At 43.5% G+C, this 16,360-nt stretch overlaps 1 protein-coding gene across 6 annotated transcripts in view; it reads left to right on the top strand.

The window, feature by feature from the left end:
- The first annotated feature begins 4,997 nt into the window (after positions 1 to 4,997).
- Positions 4,998 to 16,360, top strand: part of LOC130679121 (eukaryotic peptide chain release factor GTP-binding subunit ERF3A-like) — a 165,390-nt gene continuing 154,027 nt past the window's right edge. The window contains exons 1-3 of one of the 6 annotated variants that reach the window (XR_008992108.1): positions 5,251 to 9,671; positions 9,773 to 9,848; positions 10,464 to 16,324. Coding sequence is in view for 3 of the 6 variants with exons in the window: in XM_057486960.1 (XP_057342943.1) it covers positions 5,103 to 5,714 (612 nt within the window). In the remaining 3 variants the exon portion in view is untranslated. Of the gene's footprint in view, positions 9,672 to 9,772; positions 16,325 to 16,360 lie in introns of those variants that run through there. The other 5 variants (XM_057486960.1, XM_057486962.1, XM_057486961.1 and 2 more) reach the window with 5 other exon arrangements.

The raw sequence follows: 16,360 nt of genomic DNA, 5'->3' as shown, positions 1-16,360 counted from the left end.
AATGTGTCCTGGTGTGGATCTCTTTAGGTTCACCTTTTTTGGAACTCTTTGGGATTCCTGGATCTTGATGTCTGTTTCCTTCACCATGTTAGGGAAGCTTTCAACCATTATTTCACCAAATAAGATTTCTGCCCCTTTCTCTGTCTTTCTCCTTCTAGGAGCCCTATAATGCAAATATTAGTCTGTTTGATGTTATCCTATACGTCCCTGAAACTATCTTCCCCTTTTTTCATTCTTCTGCTCTGACTGAATTCCACTGTTGTGACTTGCTTTTGATCAAGGAAATGTTAACAGAAGGGACATGTGCCTCTTGAAGGCAGAGGCCAGTGCCTAGCTGAAAACATTCTCTTTCCCTCTGCTCTGCTGAATGGCAGTGTCCCAGATGGTTATGGCTCTGTGGGCCTGGGTTGCAATGGGAGAATGATCAGAGCATAGCCCCAGGTGACCAAGGAGGGGCACTGTTACAGGCTGAATGTTTGTGTCCCCTCAAAATGCATTGTGATATTTGGAGGTGTGGCCTTTGGGATGTGATTAAGTTTATACACGTTCATGAAGGATTTGTGGGCTTATAAGAAAAGACACCAGAGAACTTATTCTCTTGAATGCTATCATGCCATGGGAAGGACGCATTGAAAAGTTGGCCACTGAAAGCTAAGAAGAGAACCCTCAGTAGCCACCAAATCTGCTGGCCCCTTGACCTTGGACTTCCTAGCCTCCAAAACTGTCAGAAATAAGTTTCTGTTGTTTAAATCATTCAGCCTCTGATAGTTTGTTCTAGCAGCCTGAGCAGCCTATGACCACCAAATTGCACAAATGGAATTTGGGTGGTGTTTGTTACTGCACCATGACCTCATCTATCTTGACCAATATAGCATCCGAAACCATGGATTAATCACTGTGCAATACTGCCTCTTCACTGCCACCAGAAACTTCTTTAGGAGACTTAATATTACTGAACAAGCCCTTTATAGTGTATTGCAGTCCAAAATGAAAGAAACCTAAAAGAACACAAAATTAACAACACAAAGGAAGAGCAAACACCAAGCCAGGTACATTGGCCCTTTAGCTCACCCATAAGCTGCAGACAGTTTCGTTTCTTCTTTCACTTAAACCAGAGTGTGGGGAAGTTGGCCTTGGGCTAAAGGTGATAAAACAGCTCAGAGCCAGAATGTAAAGAAGTACAAAGCTAGGAAACCCTGCTGAGTGAGTCCTGCAATGGCAGATTCCAAGGCAAAGATGTTCTTCCTCTCTTCTCTCCCTCTAACATAGATTTCTGAATGTCCCTCAGAAGCCTTGTTTGCTTGTAGGCATAAAAAGGCTAATTTGACTGGAGCCAGGTCTCGGGGTCGTCTGCTAGTTTCCCAAGAAGATTCCCTTTGAAGATCAGCTCCTCTGAACTCCTGCTTTCTCTCAGTGAAGTCGGGGTTCTTGTTTGCAAAGTCGAAGAATGAACTTAGCAAACACCCAAGGTAGGAGAGCCAGGGAGAGGCTTTTATTGAGAAATAAAGTGAAAGGAAAGAGCTCCTGCCTCACACCGGGAGGGGACAAGAGAGCCCAGGGTGGTGCGTTGTCTAGGGGATTTATAGTTCCTTGAGGATTTTCAGGAATGTGGGTAAAGGGCTAGGGGTGCAGACTTGTACCATGTGCCCTGCCCCCAAGGTGGGCTGGGTTGTTGTCTGTTTGCTAGGGCTGTTTACAGTGAAGTCAGGGGTTATGCTGAGGTACCGTTGCGGAACACTCAGACATTCCAGGCCAAGTTGTTCCTGGCCTTTTGACCTTTAACTGATCTCACTGAAGATGTCTATATTCCTAGTCTGGTATCCTTTATATTGTTACATTGCCTTGACTGTAAATATCCTGCCTTACTTTTTCCAGAGGATCTCACCCTACTCTGACTACACCCAAGGCCCCTGTCTCATCAGCACTGTCCGAAGTGTCACAGTCTGTCATGTGTTAAGAGTTTTTTCAAAGTGGCTTCACTCTGATTTCCAGGGTGTCCTGATTATTTCCAATTTTAAGGTTCACCGTGTCTTTTCAGGGAAGTTGGATTTCTTCCTTTCAAATCATTGACTGCCACCAACAATCGCAAGACACAAAGCATGCAGACAGTGGTATCTGTATCATTAGATGATTTGAGAGGCAGAAAAATATCCTCCCATTCAATAAATATTGGTCACATGCCCACTCCATACTAGGCACTATGCCAGGCATCAAGGCATAACAGTGAATTCATTTTATATGTGGTTCTTACCCTAATGCAGTTTTCCATCAGGTAGGGGAAACAGAAAAAAAAAATGTAATAAATTAAGTACATATAATTGTGGAAGTGCTATTAAGGAAAAGGCATGGTGCTAATATACAGAATGAAAGAGGTGAGTGTGGGTTTGGGGGAAGAGAGTCTGATGTTAGTTTGGGGTCTTCCAAGAAGCACTCACAAAGGACGATGTGAGGTAATGCAAATAATGAGTATTTTGGGCTGAGTTGTTCCCCACCCCACCCGAAATTAATATATTCAAGTCCTAACCCCAGACCCCATAGCTCAGATTGTGACAGTATTTGGAGATGAGGTCATTCAAAAGGTGGTTCAGTTAAAATGAGGGCATTAGGGTGTGCCTAGTCCAACCTGAATGCTGTCCATATAAGAAGAGATGCCATGTAAGGGATGGGCATGCCCAGAGGAAAGGCCCTATGAGGAGGCAGTGAGAAGGCAGCCATCTGCAAGCCAAGGAGAGAGGCCTCAGGAGACCCAAACCTGGGACCCCTTTGGCTTGTGCTTGCAGCCTACAGAACTGTGAGAAACAAATGTCAATTGTCTAGGCCGCATGGTCTATGGTCTTTGATTACGGCAGCCCTAGAACACTAATGCAGTGAGTTACCCCAGCAGCTACTGAGGCAGGATGAGCTGGGGAGGGACAAAGCAGGTGCTGCCTGTTCCCCATGCAGCACTTGTTCAGGTGGGCTGTATAACTGATGGAACAGTGTCCCCCAGAATTCTTGTCCACCTGGAAATAGGGTCCTTGCAAATGTAAATAGTGGATGATCTCAGTCTAAAAACAATCCTGTATTTAGAGCGGGCCTTAACTTTAATGACTGGTGTCTTCCTAAGAGAAAGAAGAGGACAATGTAGACAGACACACAGAGAAGAGGCCACGTCAAGATAGAGGCAGAGATTGGAGGGATGCAGCCACAAGCTGAGGAATGTCTGGGACCACCAGAAGCTGGAAGAGGCAAGGAAGATTTCTCCTCTAGAGCCTTCAGAGGGGGTACAGCCCCTTGATTTAAGACTGAAGACCTCCAGAACAATGGGAGAATAAGTTCCTGTTGTTTTATGCAACTCCATCTGTGGCAGTTTGTTACAGCCGCCACAACAAACTAATAGAGGGGAAGATGTGCCTCTGAACGGCCCATAGGACCATGAGGAAAGAAAGATAGGGACTTTGCCCAGCTTCCTCCTATGTGCTGTTTCCCTCTAGGAGACCGCGGCCCTGAATCCGTTTGCCTCCTGCTGCCACTTTGGCAACTATGTGTGATAGTGGGGTTTCATCCAGGTCTGAAAATTATCAGGGGAGCCAGACCCAGATCCAGGTAGGGGAAGTGGCTGAAGGCCCAGGACAAGGGCACTGAGGTCATCTGAGCAGGAGATACTATGTGTCCAGTATAGATACCTGACTCTTGTGGCTGTGGTGAGAATTAAATAAAAGAATATGTGCAATGGGTAAACACAAAATGCGGTCTGTCCGTACAATGGAATACTGTTTAACCTTAAGAAGGAAGGAAATTCTGATAACATGCTTCAGTGTGTCTTGTAGTTCAATCTTGAGGATATTACGCTAAGTGAAAGAAGCCAGTGCCAAAAAGATAAATAATGTATGATTCTTCTTGTATGAGGTTCCTAAAGTAATCAAATTCATAGAGTCAGAAAGTAGAATGGTGGTTGCCAGGGGCTGGCAGGAGGGAAGATTGGGGAGTGAGGGTTTAATGGGCATAGAGTTTTAGTTTGGAAAAATGGAGAATTCAGAGATGGATGGTGGTGATGACTGCTCAACAACGTGAATATACTGAATACCACTCAATTGTACATTTAAAAATGGCTAAGATGTCTTCAACGAACTGGAACAAATAGTTCAAAAATTCATATGGAAACACCAAAGACCCCGAATAGCCAAAGCAATCCTGAGAAGGAAGAGTTAAGTGGGGGGGATCTCGCTCCCCAACTTCAAGCTCTACTACAAAGCCACAGTAATCAAGACAGTTTGGTAATGGCACAAAAACAGAGCCACAGACCAGTGGAATAGAATAGAGACTCCAGACATTAACCCAAACATATATGGTCAATCAATATATGATGAATGAGCCATGGACATACAATGCGGAAATGACAGTCTCTTCAACAGATGTCCAGGGGTTGAAAGCTTTATCCCCCCGTAGAACTGCTGTCGGTTTTCCCTCATCCTGTGACTCACAGGACAGAGTGGACCGCCCCCGAGGGCTGAAAGGCTCTGGATCGGAGGCCCAGCACGGAGTCACGCCAAGACTCACCCCTGCCGCTGCCCCACCCGGTGACAGGTGGGGCCGCGAGGGCGACCAGGTCCCCGCCTCTTCGCGCTGCCTGCCGGGAGCCGGAGCCTCTTCCGGTTGCTCTGGGCCACGGAACTCCGACTCCCATCGACCCCCGGGAAACCGCAGCGGGGACGCGCGGGCTCTGTCGGAACGCGTAGTTCCGTCTTTGGCCGTGCTTCATAGCCGGAAGCGGGGACGAACGGGGCTGAGAACTACCGAGGTGAAGGTACGGGAGGCGGCGAGGGGTCAATCTGCGCGGTAGTGGGGTGGCCGGTGAGGCAGTCAGAGGTGCCTGGGTTGGGTGGAAGGACATCGGCTCGCACACACGAGGAGGGTTGAGCCGCCGCCGCCGCCGCCGCCTTTGTCGCGAGTGCGAAGTAGGGACTGGAGCTGCTGCCGCGGTGACGCCGGGGACTCTGTCGCTAGCCCTCAGCCCTTCTGTCTCCCACTTCCCCGGGTCAGCGCGGCCTGCTCCTCCCCGGCCCGTCGCCCCCGCCTCCATTTCCCGCCCTCTCTTCACCACACACACGGTCCCCCCGATCATGGATCCGGGCAGTGGCGGCGGCGGCGGCGGGGGCAGCAGCAGCGGGAGCAGCAGCGACTCAGCGCCCGACTGCTGGGACCAGGCGGACATGGAAGCCCCCGGGTCGGGCCCGTGCGGCGGCGAAGGCGGCCCCTTGGCGGCGGGGGCCGCCGAGGCCCAGCGTGAGCACCTCAGCGCGGCCTTCAGCCGGCAGCTCAACGTCAATGCCAAACCCTTTGTGCCCAACGTCCACGCCGCCGAGTTCGTGCCGTCCTTCCTGCGTGGCCCGGCCCAACCGGCGCCGGCGCCGGCGCCAACCACCACGGAGCCTGCAGTGGCGCGGGAGGCCCTTCGGGCAAAGGGGCCGGGACGCGGAAGCAGCCGAGCGGGAGGCCGGAGCCCACCTTGGTGGGGTGTGGGGACACGTCTGCGGTTCGCCTCGCAGGGCGGGGTACGCGCGGCCTCGGGGCCCGGCGGCACGTGGGGCGCTGACAGCGGCGCCGGGCGCGGGCAGCCCTGTGTGGGGCGGCCCGGGCGCGGCGGAGGGCCTGGAGGAGCGGTAGCTGCGTGTCGGCGACATGGGAGGGATCTAGAGCCCGTCCCTTCCCCGGGGGCCGCAGCTACCTACTAGAACTGAAAACCGTATGGGACGGAGAGGGCCCGCGGCCATCAGTACCATGAGGCCCAGACGTGGGACAACTGGAACCAGGAGGTGGGTGGGCGTTGAGCGAGCCAGACTCAAGGAGCTGGGAGGACGAGCGCCCGACTTTTCCTTCACCTTATGCCTAGGTGAGAGAGCGTTTCTTGCTCCAATTTCTATTATTGAAACTGTAATTAACGTTTTGGATATCTGGCACCGAAGTGTCCTGCAGGAATCCCAAGATGCATTGTAGTCTTGGGATCCCGCAGAAACTGTTGGCCATCACTTCAGAGGTCTTTCAGTTTTGTAAAGCATTGTGTAAGCTTGTAAAGTTAACAGTGTCAAAAGTAAGAGGTCCTCCCGTAATGTGTATAGGAAACTACATTGATTTGTGTTCTCTTTTTCTTAAGTGGTGCTTGTCTTCTTAGTGACACGTTTAGAATTTTAATTTCGTCAAAATCGGATAGCTTATTCAGGCTGTGTGGTATTGTAAGTCACTCTTTATGTTCACGTGTCAGTAATTAGCCTGTTCAGATACTTGGTATTATAGCTTACTAGTTGTCACGTGCCGTTCTGACCATAGCTAGTAGACTGTTTTGTGTGTTTTCAAGTCAGGTTTGGTCTTTAAAAAGCTTTCTGTATTTCGGGGCTGCTTAAGTGATAGGATGACATGCTTTCGGGTACTGATCTTGTGGGAATGTCAGATGTGTGAAGTTAACTATTCTCCCCTGTATGAAAAAGTGCTTATTTTACGAACTGTCAATATTGGCTTAAAGAGAGAAAGGAATGTACCTTCGTGAGCCAGGGTATTGGAGAACCATATCACAGATGTTCTTGGCAATTTGTGAGAATCGATTGTTGATTTCTCTTTGAAGTTCCACGTTGTATTTCCTAGATAAATGGACATCATAAAAGTCTCTGGGAGTTTAGCTTCTTCAGAAACTTGCCACAGTTTCTGTATTAGAGGCAGAGAGCTTGGAGAAGTACTTCTGTGAAGTAAGTACATATATGAGCACAGTTTGAATTTGGTTGTTTGATTTTCTTGATGTTTTGCCTTTTAACAAGGAAACTTAGTATTTATTTCTTTGCTTAGATCAAGCAGTTTGGCCTACTTAAATAAAGTTCACTTACCAGCCCCTAAAAGTGCCCGGTTCCCCATACCTTATCATGCAGATTCCTTTTATCCAGCCATTTTCTTGTTTCTTTTTTGGCCGTCCCTCCTCACTCTGGAGCCACCAGCACCACTCTGGCTAGACTTGGAACTCCATTTCCAGCTTGTCCATCCATCAGCCAGTGAGTCAGGAAGGGACAGCCATCCTCAGAGCAGTGATCTGGAGTAGACATTGTTGGGTGACTAGGTAGGTAGGTTGGGTGACTGTTAGGTAGAAGAGCTGTCTTTCCTCTTACTGGCATTTGCCAACTTGCTGGTTTATTCTTAATCCTTTTCTCTGTGACACTGTTAGAAGTGGAGATGTAAAAATATCTAAGGAAGCGGTTATAAGAGAAGTACTTTCTTTGTTACTTGGTGGTCAGTTTTTTTCAGTTATATCAAACTGTTTTGGTGTTACTGACTTTGTCAACTGCTTCTACAAAATGCCAGTTCATATTTTTAAAAGTGTCCTCCTTAGGGTTGTCTATTGGAAAAGAATGGTTTCTAAATTGAGGTCCAGAGAGATGTGGGACTGTTGGATTGCATGTTTGAACCCATAGAGGTCCATAAAGTACCACCATCATAGCAGAGAACTATGCCTGGAAGAAGCAAAGAAAAAAATTGGAACTTGCCCTTAGAAATTTACAAAGGGGGAGCCATAAAAGTTGCAAGTTTTTTTATAGTGAGGAAATAAACAGAAGGGGAGCATCTTTTCTTTGGTTGTTAAGCCCTTGTTGAGATTTGTTGTGGGTCCCTGTTTTTAAACTAGATAGGAGGAAGAGCTCTTGAAGGAGGAAGTCTAGAGGTAGAACACTGAATGACTTCCTAACTGTTCCTGTCTAGGATGAATATCTGTCATTTCTCCTGAAAACAGGCTAGTTGGGTTTTTCTGGTGGTTCCTTGAGCAGCCAGTTGCCATAAATGTTTTTGCACAGTGTCAGAAGGCTGCTGGGTGGTTATGCCTGTTTCCAGCCATCCCAAGTCAAAACTTGGGATTCCGTGTTGATCTTAGCTCTCAGAAAAAGTAATACAGGTTTCCAACGGAATGATTAAGTAGAATACAAATTAAGTGTAACCAAGTGTAATTCATTTAAGTTCAGTTCTCTACAGATCCAAGTAAATTGACTACGTGATGCTCTTTAAAGTAGAAGTCCTGAAATGAATGAAAATGTGGAAGACAAGGGTTGTGTGTAAGAGAACAAACATTTTCTATGCTAGAATGTACATATTTTACTTATTTTGAGTTTCAATTTGCACACAGTTCATTCTTTTTTATTGTTGAATGAGAAGTAAGTTTAGCGATTTAATTCAGGATTACTTGGTGTCTTAGTCCATTTGGGCTGCTGTGTAGTACAGTACCACAGACTAGGTAGCTTGTAAACAAAATTTTTATCCCTCACAGCTCAGGAGGCTGGAAGACCGCGATCAGGGTGCCACCCTGGTCAGATGAGGGCCTCCTTCCCTCTCTCAGATCAGATTGCTGACTTCTTGTTCTCACATGGTGGAAGGGGCAAGGGAGCTCCCTGGGGCCTCTTTTATAAAGGAGCTGTTTGTAAAATGCATTCTTGAGGGCTCTGCCGTTAGGACTTATGTCCTCCAAAAAAACCCCACCTAAGTCCAATACGTGAGGCATTAGAATTTCAACATATGAATTTTGGGGGGGACACAAACATTTCAGAGCATAGCACTTGGACTTGTAGAGCATCCAGGCTTCTGTAGTAATGGTGTGGTGTCCTTTCCACCACCGCACCCTTAGCATCTCTCAGAACTCTGCCAGTAAAAAATGAATATAGAATAAAAATAAAACCAGCGGTCCTCAGAGGAGGAACTATCTCCAAAACATAGCACATTGTATTATGGAACCTGAATTTTAAAGAGAAATGTTCTGTTTCATAGTACTTGGTTTTTGATGGGTGTCTTTTAATGGGGAAGGAATGTTCTTTTTTTTAGTGACAGAGATATAATTCACATATCACAGAATTCACTGTAGTGGTTTTTAGTATATTCACAAAGTTAATGCAACCGTCACTACTACGTGGTGGTTGCTTGTTAATCACTGAGTAGTCTCAAAAGTGACCTCTTCAGGGTCACCAGAGTAGAGTGCAGAATCTTACATAATTGCTTTGTTCAGAAGGCCTCTTAGGCTTTATTATGATTTTAAGTGATACCTGTTGACTGAGAGATAAGTTTAGACAGAAGATAGGTGAGGTTCTTGACTGGATTTTCCTTTTCCCATGAGACTGAAATCCCTGCAGTAACAAAGTCTTCAGTGGGACAGTAAGTAAAGTAGGCAGAGAAGGTGAGGGGAAAATACTGTTCCAGGAGTGTTATTTCTTTTCCTGCCTCGTTTTCTAGCTAGTTATTTCTTACCTTGACTTAACCAATTATTAGATTTGGGCTCTTATTTCCTGATTTTACATGCTTGCAATGGCTCCAGCGTGAGGATTTAGGGAGTAAGCGAAGGCATTACATGAACCAGTGCTTTCCTTGTGAGCAGCTATTTGAACTGGTAAGAAATTTTGATTGAGAATAGGCCCTCTTTGGAGCAGCTTTTATTTACTGCAGCTTTTGTACATGGCTTTCTTCTGTCCCTTGTTTTTCACCTTCTCTGGAATTGTACTGCAAGAAAAGATAGCGATTAAAATTTCTCAGGGCGAGTTAGGGAAGTAGAGTAGATGACAAGTTTTAAGTCTTGTTTTGTTTTTGTTTGCTGGGGAGGAAATGTCTTAAAGTGTTAAAATATTACTGTTTTTCTAGTCGAAGAGAAAGGAATGAAAAGGATTCGATAGTCTTTTGTGGTGAGTTAGCAGTATTAGAATGGAAGTTTTTGAGATGTAAGTCTGGTTTCTGCTCAGAATGATGTATAGCAATTAATGAACAAACATTCACGTGTTTACAGAATGCAGGATACTGTGCTGGGCACTTGAAGTGACACCACAAGATGAATTAATCGTAGTCCTGGAGTCTAGAAAGAAGTCAGACCCCCAGTTTACTCTAATGGAAGACATAACGTGGTTGAGAGGGTTTCAAAGCTGAGCAGAGGAGTTGTTCATAGGTGCCCTTGTGTAAATCATTTCAGTCTTGTTATACTAATCGTAAGCCTAGAGATACATTTTCTGGTACCTGTTCTTTGTTAATACCATAAGTGTCTTTTAAGTTCAGATATAATTCACATAAAATTTACATTTCTTGTGTTTCGGTATTTTATTTCAGCTTGCTAGGAAATTGCTAGAGTAGAGCATCAGTTACCTTTTTACGCAGCTTGTGAGTTACTGCCATTACGGCTGGTGTATCTATTGGGCATGTTAATTTAGAATTTCATCATTATATTCACAGTTCTTAAATTAACTGGGAAGCAAGAATATGGCCACTATTTGGAAGTTCTTGGTTATTCTGACATCCTAAGGACGCTTAAAAAGCTGTCATTTGTTGATTCATACCAAAGCTTCTTAAAAGTAGTGTCCTTGTTTTCAGTAGAGTTTAACAAAGCAGGCTAGGGTATTTTTTTCCTAAGTGACTTTGTTTTAGGAAATCTAGTTGTCACAGTACTCCAAGTTGAGCCAGTTCCCCATCATAATTCTGCTTACTAGGTGAGAGAAACAGTAAGGATTTTTTGAGCATCTTTCACCAGCCTAACCTAAGAGTGGTTACACCCAATCCAAACCACATTCCAAACAGGTAATTGTAAGCCACTGACCTTGAACAAAGCAGAAAGTGCATGCCTTAGAATGTTGTTGGGGCAATCTCTGGGTTGACCGTTTCTGTAGAACCACAGTGGGCCACTGTACTACTCAGTGGTGTGTCCAGTTCCTTTGGATGGTTGGTTTTGGTTGCAAGGTAAGTGTATTTCTGTTCCCTTTGTACCTTAATGGGGCTGTCTGCAAAGTATTTTAAGTTCACCTACAATTTTTTTTGAAGTAAATAGGATATACATTATAAATAAACCTGTTTTAGGGTTGTTTGAAAAACATAGTGGATCTTAGTTACTCTACAGAAAGCCCACTCAGGTGGATGTGTGTCATTGCTTTTAGTGAATGAATAGTTCGTAGAATGTTAGGGCTGGAAGTGACCCTGGCAGTAGTACAGTCTTATCAGATAAAGAAACTGAAGCCTACAGATAGTGACTCCAATTCAGCAACAGTGGAGTCTGGAATCTGTTTGCCAACTGCTAGCTTAGTGCCCTTTCAATTACACCGTGCTGTTGACCGGGGAGAAGGGCATCCCTGGGGCTAACATCTTGACCACCAACCAGCATGGATTTCCTGAGAGAGGCCCTAGAATTTGCCTTTCTTGTGTTTATTCTTCAAAAGTTTTGTTAATATGGGGCTTTGAAAAGCTTGTAATGGTAAACTTATTGAGCAGTTACTTGCTTCATATGCTTTTATCTTCACAACAATCTTTTGAGGTTATGTTGAGCCCTTTTATAGATAAGAAAATTAAGGCTCAGAAAAGCTAAATAAATGAGGTGACATCTCCTAGTAAGTGGAGGAGCCAGGGTTAGACTCTACGTCTGATTTCAAAGTTTATTCTAGTAATAATAACTCAGCTAGTCTTCTCCCTGTGATTTGCTATGAAAAGGTCTTTTTGGCTGAGACACTTTTTCAGCAACTGAGTCCGTGAGATTGTGGCCTATGGCACCGCCTCCCTGTTCTGTCTCAGTAGTAGCAGGGTGACGTTGTGATAAGTAGGCAATGCTCTACTTTGAAATCACTTCTTCCTACATTTTAGGAAATAATGTGAGATAATTTGAAACAGTTCTGTTCACCGCTATAGCATTGTACCTTTTTATTTTGAGAGCATAGGTAGTTAAGGCAAAACCATGGACATTTCATGTGTTGTGTGGGCGTTTGGTTGTGATGTCTGCCTTTACTGGTTTTCAGTATTGTCTGTGGGAGAAAAATACCTCAGGCAGGCGGATTTGGTTGGGAGTGTATGGTCATCTGGGTGCTAGAGAATTTTTAGTTTCTTATGCAAATTGTACTTCAGCATCTCTTCAGTATTGTTTCTCTAACCCCTTCTTGGAAAACTGACACATACAAAGTTGTTTTTAGTCTATCGAACCCTGATGGAAATGCAGTAAATATATAGGTGGACTGCTACAGATGGTGAGAAAACTGAAGTGATAAGACTCTAAGGAACTAGTGACCTCTGAAAACCAAAAGAAACGGCTGCAGTCCAGGCACAGTGAATTACATACTTACTCGGTACGTACACCGTTTCAGCCTGTGGAGACTTTACAGGAGATGGGAAAAGGCTCTGTATTTCAGAAAACCACACTCATTCTGGAAGTTTCTAATGTCTTAGGGAACGAAAACTGAGATCTGTGTGTGGGTGTGCTTACAGCTGCAAGAAGGGTCCTACCCTAGAGGAGCTCAGAAGAGCCATCATAAGCTGGGTAATGGGGTGGGTGGGGGGTGGGATAAAAGTGGAAAGATTTGTACTACAATTGAGGAGATTCCTTAAGAGGATCTAGAACTGTGCACTTATGGCTCTTTAAATTAATTAAAACTAAATGTTTCAATTAAAAATTCAGTTTCTTGGTCATAGCCACCTTTCAAGTGCTTAATAGCCACAACGTGGCTAAGTGACAGTCATATCACAGCACAGAAACAGAACATTTCCATCATTGCAGAAGCTTGTATTGGACAGAATTTTGTCACAATGTTTCTCACTTCAAGGTAGCGTAAGACACTTGTGACTTTTGCGACAGCACTGAAGTTTTTATTCATTAATAATGAACACCATTTAGCCAACAGGACTAAGAAATTTAAGTAGGATGACTTTTGCATATTGTTGTTTTGTGTGTAAAGAGATGAAAGATTAGTTTTATACATATAAAGCAGTACACATTTAAGTTGCTGATTTATGGACTATGTGGGTTAAGCAATTTAAGAATTGGCCAGACTTTTATATTTAAAATATAACTTGAATTGAAACCTGGTTTTCACAGCCCACCACGAGTGTGGCCTTCACTGTACCCATGATCTGGCCAAGTAAGATCTCCGTGTTAAAGTCCTTTGATCCATAATCAAATCTTTAAAAAAATTGTATTTTTAAAAATTGAGGTGAAATCCATATGACATGAAATTAACCATTTGAAAGTGAACAGTTTGGTGGCATTTGGTACATTCACAGTGCTGTGCAGCTTACTACCTCAAGGTTCCAAACAGTCTCATCGCCTCCAAAGGAAATCATACTTTTCAAGCAATTGTTTAACACTCCCCTTTTCCCAGCTTTTGGCAACCACCAAGCTACTTTCTGTGTGTATGAATGTACCTATTCTGAATATTTCATGTGAATGGAATTGTACCTGTGATCTGTTGTGTCTGGCTTATTGCACCATTATCAAATTTTAACTAGTTTTAAGATTCACAGTATCATCTTTGTTAAACCATAGGCAGTACTGTTGCCTGACTGTCTTTTGGTAAAATCTTTCACTTCTTGTTTTAAAATTTTGGGTAATATACCTTTTATCACAGCCAGTTCATTAATCTTCCTTTACCATAAAGGATAGCATTCGTTTCTTTTAATTTGAGGTATGGCAGTTTTATTAACTAGTACACTTCTGATAAACTTTCCCACCTAATTAGAATTGTTCTTTTTTGAATACTTGATGAGGGTGTGTACTTGATGAGGATGTATCTTCTGAACATGGAGATACCATTAGGAAATATGAAACTGATTTCATTCCTTGGGAGGTTGACTAACTTCTCTTCGACTAGCAGATATGAAGTGTGCAGGACTTGGAAATCAAGCCCCAATGGTTATGTTTGCCAGCCATGAACAAGTGACTTTGGAGCTGGTAGAATTACAAGCCTATGCTCATTAGTAGCGAGTAAATCTGGATGTGATGTATATTATGAATAATAGGAGTAGAATGAGAAAGGGTTGGAGATGTGTGTGAGAGAAGAGACTGGGTACAAATACACTGACAAGTTTAAATGTAAAGAACATGTTGCTGTATCTGTGATTTTTCTGGTTCATTGCTCCAAAAACATCAGTTCGCAGATGTTGCCACCATTGCCATTTGAATTGTAACGTGATCCGTGGTCTGAATGCAAGGATAAGCTTTTTTTCTTCCATCCTGGGGAAACTATTGTCAGCTTCTTATTTTGAGGCCCTTTAATGTCATCATTACGTGTATATTAATAACTTAATTGCTGTTTGTACTTGACCCTGTCCCTGCCTCTGTAAGCTGTACAAACTCAAGACAAATGCATTATAAATGTAGGGTGTTTTGAAAAATGAAACCATGAACAGATTTTTATTATGCTGCGTTATGCAGCCATGGAGGTAGTCTTATGACTGATGTCACTGTCCTGAGAGGTGCCTTACAGCCTTAGGCATGTATTGTATATTTGTAAATCTAAGAGTTGGTTGTAGAACCAGGTGTTGAGGTGTGTGTACTGTTGGGTCTTATAAAGCCCATTTGCAGTTTGGGATGTCTTATAAGTGATGAGAGAGCCCCCCATACTGATTGTCTCCGTCTTCCTTGCCTTACAATGCTTGACCATCCTAACTGTGTCATCACTTACTCGGTTTACTTTTACTGAGGGATTTTCAGCAGGGGCTGTCTGAGGAAGGGCAAGGTGGCATTTGTGTAACTTGGAGAAGCCCATTCGAATATGTCAGAATGTTTGGTAAGTTACCGCTTACTTCATAGGGTTTGGGGGGAGCTTAAATAAGATAGCAATCAGCACATGAGGGCTCAATAAAAATTTAAAGGGATTTAGGGTAATTTGCCACAACCTCCAACCCTGCCTCCAGCACTGTGGATTTGTGAGTGTTTCTATCCCTGTCTGGCCCATAATAGATGTGCAGTACATGTTAGTTGAGAGAATTGAACTGATGGCTCATTACATATTAGGGAGTGGGGAGTCACTTGTTGAATATCTCTTAGGTGCGAGGAGTTCTTTAATTGAAACTAAACAAATGCTTATTCTCATTCAGTGCTCTAAGCAGTTCTCTCAGGCAGATGACATGCCATTTCCATGATTCAGTGAAATAATTGCCTCTCACAACTTGTACATGACACTGTAGGTTTTAAAGCCAGGAGTCAGCCCAGTGCTGGCCTCTCAGCACCAGCGTCTGCTGCCTCCTCCATCCTGAGGTTCGCACGTCAGCCTGATCACCTAGCACTGCCTGACTTTCTCTGGAAGTTGAGTGATTTTTCCTTACTATACCTGTAAACTTTTCTTTTAAATAGGAAGTGAAAAAAAAATCTTTTGTGAAGTACAATTCCTCTTCCTTCCAAACCTAGTTCAAATGCTTTTTCCATTTCTGTTAACATCCTGCTAATCGCATAGGTTGGGGTGTCTTAGACCCTTCACTCTTCCTTCCTGCACCTGTCCGGTGTCACCCCTGTTACCTCTGTGTTTAGCCTCTCCTCTCCAGCTGCACTGCGCCGCGGTGGGAGCCATGCTGATGTTGCTGGCTGAGGTGTCTTTCCATTCAAAGGTCATCCAAATACCACTGTGTAGGATCATCTGCAGCTGCGACGCTCAGCATGTCACTTCTCAAAAGATCTTGGTTGCCCTTTACCTTTCAGGGGCAAGAAACTCCTTTCTTCACTACTTCATATTATGGAAGATTGGGCCCAAAACTTTTCTTGACTTACAGGTCTTAACACTCCAGGGGAGTGAGTTTAAATGTAACTTTGAGAGATTATGAATTCACTGTTTATTGGTGTGCAGGATTCATGTGACTTCAAATTCTTCAATGTCTTTTTTGCATCTTGGAGATTCTTTAAAGCAAGGGCACTTTCATACCGGAGTATCATTAGGCTTTCAGATATAAAAATAAACTTAAACATTTAAGTATCAGTATATATTTCTCATACATCTCTTTCAGTAATATCATAAGTAGATTTTCAGCGTGACAATTGTGGAAACTGGATTGTTTCTTGATCTTAGAATTCTAATAGAGGGACAAAAACAGTGTCATTTTAATCATCATTTCTGAGATGTCATAAGGGCCCATACACATTTCAGGGACTTTATATGAATGTCCTTTGTACTTTCTTGGTATCAAATAGAACTTATTCCAGGATCTTGATGATAAAATATGTATGATTATAGAATTTTTAAAAGGGCTAATCATAGCCTTCTTTGACTACAGCTACCAAGAGAAACTAGAGAAGTAATGTGTCTTTGTTGAGCAAAATCTTACTAATCTGATCTGTGTATGCTGTTGATTACTCTTTAAATATCTGTGACAGAAAAGTTTTTGAAGCAAAATACGAGAACAAGCATACTTTTATGAGTACATTTCCATTACTGAAAAGGTTTCAAAATTGGCTGTGATTGGCAGATTTTTAGAAGTAGGTTAAACAGACTTATAGTTTGAAAACCTGAGTTAGTTGCCATTAGTTAGGTCTGGATTGTTGAGATTTTTGTTGGGTTATTGAATTTATGTTTTTACTGTATTTTAGAACATAAATAAAATGGATGTGTAATTTCAATTTTTAATAGAACTTATTTCTATTAAA

This window comes from Manis pentadactyla, chromosome 10 (assembly GCF_030020395.1).
Source record: "Manis pentadactyla isolate mManPen7 chromosome 10, mManPen7.hap1, whole genome shotgun sequence".
In the NCBI taxonomy this organism is placed as follows: Eukaryota; Metazoa; Chordata; class Mammalia; order Pholidota; family Manidae; genus Manis; species Manis pentadactyla.
This window is presented reverse-complemented; position numbering and strand designations above follow the sequence as displayed.